Raw genomic sequence first — 5788 nt, 5'->3', positions numbered from 1 at the left:
CTCATACATTCCAAAATATAAATACATAGTGTCATTTATGAAACTGAATATCACCGTTTGTTGCAGGAAACATGAGCCAGACGACGTCCTCCGACTCAACATCACAGATCGTAAGTATCTCATTAACTAGGCTAAACACTTATATACAGGTAACACCATTCACATCAAATAACATTATATGTACAATAAACTTGAATAAAATCTCTAAATAAAATAACACAGTCTATTTATTATCACAGATTAATCTTTTTCTATCACAGTCAAATCACAGGCTATGAGCCCAGATGTTTTAATATGATATTGCTCGTGGAGACAGCAACACTGTAAGAGCATTTATTGATCAAGATTTTCATATCAAGATTTGTCACTCCTATTCTAGAGAGTAATTTTTTAAAGTGTTTGTGCTCGTCAGTTGCCACTATCTCCCCAAAGCAACCGATCACGAATATTCCCAGGTGTACGGGGCAATTGTAGAGAGATTGTAGCTCTCCAACTAGGTTCAGGTCCCTGGATATTTCACCCACATTTTGATGGTCTACATGGGAGCAGCTGTTGATGGCGTACCTTGATTTCTTGATTTTCTCCTGCAGTCGATAATTTTGCAGGTGAGCGACTGAGACTTCGAGGATCAGTATTTCCTCTGGATTCCATAGATGTATAAAAATGTCTGGCTTATTATGGTGCAGTCGTTTTTCCGTGAGTAACTTCATGCCAGCTCTTATTTCGACTTTTCTCTTACCCTCAAAATCCACATTGAGAGTGGCTTTGCCAAACTGTAGGTTGGTCCCGATGGCCTCCGGAGCACCCAGGCTTTTCAGCAACGTTTTCAGGATCCAGTGTACTGCATAGTCGTGCCTGGTAGTATATGCACGTGTGATACATGCACTGCTTACGTGGTATGCAGTTTCTGTTTTGTTGCATCCCTTTCTGCAGTTCTTCTGTCTTCCCGGGATACACCCTAAGCCATGTATTTGCTCCTCTGCGGCACTATGCAGTAAGGAAAATCTCCATCCATCCATGAGCGGGGACAGGGAGGCTGGAATCTCAATATCCTCTTCTTTCGTAAATATCCGGCCATAATTCATGTTCCGGGCCCATCCCTCCTGTAGTTGGCCAAGGAATGTGGTCTCTATGTGTTTCTTGAGCAAGCTGCAGTTTTTCCTGATGTTTTGGGTGTCATATCTAATTTCAGGGCATTCATATTTGTCCATCACGAATTCTTGGTCACTTAGAGGATTTCTCCATTCTCCTCTTTGCAGGGCCAGGTATTTTTCCTCTGCTTCTTTCATTTCAGTATGTGACCTGATGTATATGCCCTTCCTGACCATCTGAATTTCAGTTTCCACCTCGATAGACTTCAGGCCGATTCCTCCCTTGCTGATTGGGAGGTATACATGGTCATTTGATGTTGTTTTCCATTTTATATTATTTTTCACAAGGACTTTCCTCACCTCCTTATCAATATCTCTACATTTCTTCAGAGTTGATGCTCTTTTTTCATCGGGGTATAAGTTGCCCATGATGTAGATGACACTGGGTACCACAGTGCTGTTGTAAAGTTGGGCTTTCTGTGGAGTAGTGAGAACTGATTCGAATATTTGTTTTGTGGTTTGCATTGCTTTTGCCTTCACTGTCTCATAATTTGCATCTGTGTCCCTTTCCAGTTGTTGTATGCCCAGGTATCTGTAACCATTCCTGACTTCCGGTAAGAACAAGGCATCTCCTTCCTCATCCTCACTCGTAGTATATTCCTTTATTCATATTAGCTTCATACATCACAATTTATATAAATATAAAAGGCTACTCATGAAACCAATGTTAAAATTATATTGTCACCTATGCAACAATGATCAACTTAAACCTAACTATCACAGATCATATATATATAAATATAAAAATTGAATAAATAGATAAACAGTATAGTCTTTATTCAGTTGTTGGTGTCATACATTGCATCACATATTAACTATGTTAATGTTACTTATGAAACCTAACTACATTATTATTGTTGCTTACGGGAAACTCATCTGAAGCCCGTCGCCCCCAGTTACCCAGGAGTGGACGTCGTAACTTAATATTAAAAAATTTGTGTGTATAAACAAACACATAAATCGATCACAGACATGGTATATCACAGTAGACAGACTAAGTCAAAACAAATATGTACATACAAAATGAAGTTATATAAATAAACATATAAGTAAAATTTGTACACCTTTCTATCACAGATCTTCATTTTCCCATCACAGCTCATGATTTCAGATGTTTCATCAGAATGTTTGTCGTGGAGACAGCAACGCTGTAAGAGCATTTATTAATTAAAGTTGTAACTTCCAAGCTTGTGAGTCCTATTTCAGTTAAAAGCTTTTTGAAATTATTGTGCTCTTCGGTTAGTAATATCTCCCCAAAACAGCCAACCACAAATATTGTCACCTATGCAACAATGATCAACTTAAACCTAACTATCACAGATCATATATATATAAATATAAAAATTGAATAAATAGATAAACAGTATAGTTCTTTATTCAGTTTTTGGTTATCATACATTGCATCACATATAACTATGCTAATGTTACTTATGAAACCTAACAGTATAGTGGTGAGTATCCCCGCCTGTCACGCGGGAGACCGGGGTTCGATTCCCCGCCGGGGAGGAATTTTTAGTTGCGAAATTCTTTTATTCTTCAATACATTACTCATTAGCTGTGCTTTCTTGTTTCACCAGACGAATTTTCTTTCTCGAAATTTTGTCATTTCACTCAACTCAACAATATTCCGCCCCAATTATCTACTCCTAATTTCACTTCTGTTCTCCACTCCACTCCACAGCACTTCATTTCATTTCACTTCAACTCTCCTGAACTCACCTCACCTCGCCACGCCTCGCCTCGCCTCGCCTCGCCTCGCCTCACCTCACCTCACCTCACCTCACCTCCCCTCACCACACCCCAGCCCACTCCACTCCACTCCACTCCACTCCACTCCACTCCACTCCACTCCTCTCCACTCCACTCTACTCCACTCCGCTGCTCTCCACGTCACTTCAATTCACTCCTCGTTACTTCACTCAACTCCACGAATTTCAAATCCATCGATTTATGATTGCAGCCTTTGCGCATATCATTTTTTCCCTGGAGTTATTGCCTTTCTTACAGTGGGTTTTAAGTCCTCACAAACCAAACTAAGGACAAAATTGAATTGATCATAGTTTAGTCTACATGTAGAGATGAAACTACACGTGCATTCCAATCCAGCACGCCGAATTCATTAATTCCCATATTTTCATGAGGAGCGGCCTTATCTGCATCCGGTTGAATGCTTTTGCAGAAATCAATTAAACAATTTTAAACTCCCTGAAATTTTTTTTGGAATATCTACTGCATTTAATTTTTCATAAGCATGGAAAAATTTATATAATCCAATGAATTCAGTGGAAAAGTTTCTCGCCATTCAAAAAAAAGGCGTCTATCTTTCAAAAATATCTTGCGAAACGCGAAAAATCCACGAAAGCAATTCTATCCTTGTTTCTTTCGATGTTTTACGATATCACTATCCTCGCTCGAATTGGAGCGGCGCGAGAGTCGTCCCTTCACGTTCGGTTTTTAATGGCTCCTGGAGTCCTTCGCTCCAGGAATGATCAATTCAATTTTGTCCTTAGTTTGTTTTGTGAGGACTTAAAACCCCGCAGTGTTTTCGAATTATCCCCTCGTTATATTGCAAAAACCTTTATTTACAACCTACACGTAATAATGACATTTTTCCACCCGGGTGGAATGTGAGCACTTTATTCCACCCGGTTGGAAAGTAAAACTTTTTTTGTAATTTCGTTGAATATTAATATTTCAAAATGGTATAATGATACACCAACATACGCATTCAAATACGCTCTCACTGATTAGACAAAAACGACAAAAAATTCACTTTAATTTTTCAATTGAATTTTAAAGGCATTGCATATTCATATAAAAAACAACAGAGTTTGAATAGAGTTTGAACTTTGAAATCAATTTTGCAGTATTAACTTGAGTAGCGGCAGAACTATAGCCTCCTATCCGTTTAATTAGAATGAGGTCGCCACCATTGTCTGCGAGCAAAGTAGCCGCTGTTTTTCTCACATAGTGACCAGTAAAATTTCGAATATTGGGCAGCTTCAGAAAAGCTGCAATTTTTTTGGAAACACAAACACACAACAGTGTTGTGCCCGATATATTGTTTAGTAATTTTTCCATATCTTATTTGCATGAAAAGCCTTCCATCCCCTATATTTTTACGAATCCGAAGAGTCATGTAATCCTAAGTAATGCAATCCATTCTGTATTTCAATCATGACCTTTTCTTCTAAAAAATGAACGTCTGTTGTTATCATATTGTATAATTATTCCCATCGGCAGGCGCCCGAGACACCAATAATCAGCGCAACCTACAAAAGTAAAAATAACAAATTAATATAGAAATGATCTACCCTTTGGCCTAAAATACCTTTTGAACAAGAAATTCCATAGGCGCTTGTTCCAAAAAACTTTCAATATTTTCCTTAGACAGTGGATTATCCTTTTTTTCTTTTTAATAATGCCAATAACATGCCGTTAACTTTGCGTGTTTAGATATGTTCAAAATCGAGGGTGTTATGATTTTGTCAAAAAGGAGTAGTGGACTATACAGTCCACTTGTCATACGACACGATAATAGAGTTGGAGATGGTATAAAAACATTTATTGTACATCGTTCACAATCATAAAAGAACAAGTAACCTGCATGAAGCTAATACAGTAATAAAAAACAAATATTATCAACAGAGAGACATTATTCAACTAAAATAAAGAGATATAATCTAGAGCAGTTTATAAAGTACCTTTGTATGTACAATATCACTGGCTCACCACTACACCCTACACCAGTAAGTACGCCCGTCCAATCTCGATAAGCGTTATCAACCGACTGACTAATCAACAGCCGGCGTATTCCTATTCACTGGTGTACATGGGACAATGTGGCATCCATTAAATAGACACAAACACTACACACTTACTTGTAGAGTAATTGAGTGTGCACGATTACCAGAGCCGGCCTTCCAGGGTGGAGCCAGGGACGATAATGTATCAATTTGTATCATGGTTTATCATTGATCGTTGAACCATAGGTGAGATGTTCACATCGTGTTCTGAAAGAAAAGTACTAAATCCAGGGCCACCCTGGAGAACATGAGGATTCATTCATCTGAAACTCGTCAACAGTGATTAGTCATAAGTAATTGAGTAGGCAATTGAGTTGACTGAGAAATGAAATAAACTGATTCAAACAAAAGGAAATAGCATGAAAAGACAATAAATCAGTATTTATTATCAATGAGAAAGACTTGAGAAGATTGAATTCTAGTGCTAAATACCCATTTTAATGTGAGAAGATATAGAGAGGTCTGAAAATCTATGTAAATTATAAAATATAATAAAATACATGGTTCTGAGCAGACAAATGAATGATTTGACTCGATTTGACATATTAATTGAGCAGTACTGGTAAGAATTATAAATCTGTTTGAAGATTCTGAAATAATTCACACGTGGACACATTTCATTCATAATGAAAAGAACATCAAAATGGTTAAATTAGTAACTTTGAGAAGACTGAGTGTACATTTCCTTTCGAGAACAATTTGGCACTAGAATTGAATGAGAAGACTAGAAGGAGAATTACTTAAATGAGGTGAACAGTTAAAAGCGGCACTGAGAGTGGGGCCGCTGCTTAAGGCGGTAACACATTATTAAAACGCGAGGCGAGCTGACGC

The 5788-nt window shown here is 37.9% G+C and overlaps 1 protein-coding gene across 1 annotated transcript; it reads right to left on the bottom strand.

Moving 5' to 3' along the window:
- Positions 1-272: 272 nt before the first annotated feature.
- LOC123311637 lies at positions 273-1616 on the bottom strand. The gene has a single exon (XM_044895702.1). It carries the CDS (start codon positions 1614-1616, stop codon positions 273-275), a length of 1344 nt encoding a protein of 447 aa, XP_044751637.1.
- Positions 1617-5788: the final 4172 nt, after the last annotated feature.

Source organism: Coccinella septempunctata, chromosome 4 (genome assembly GCF_907165205.1).
Source record: "Coccinella septempunctata chromosome 4, icCocSept1.1, whole genome shotgun sequence".
NCBI lineage: Eukaryota > Metazoa > Arthropoda > Insecta > Coleoptera > Coccinellidae > Coccinella > Coccinella septempunctata.
This window is presented reverse-complemented; position numbering and strand designations above follow the sequence as displayed.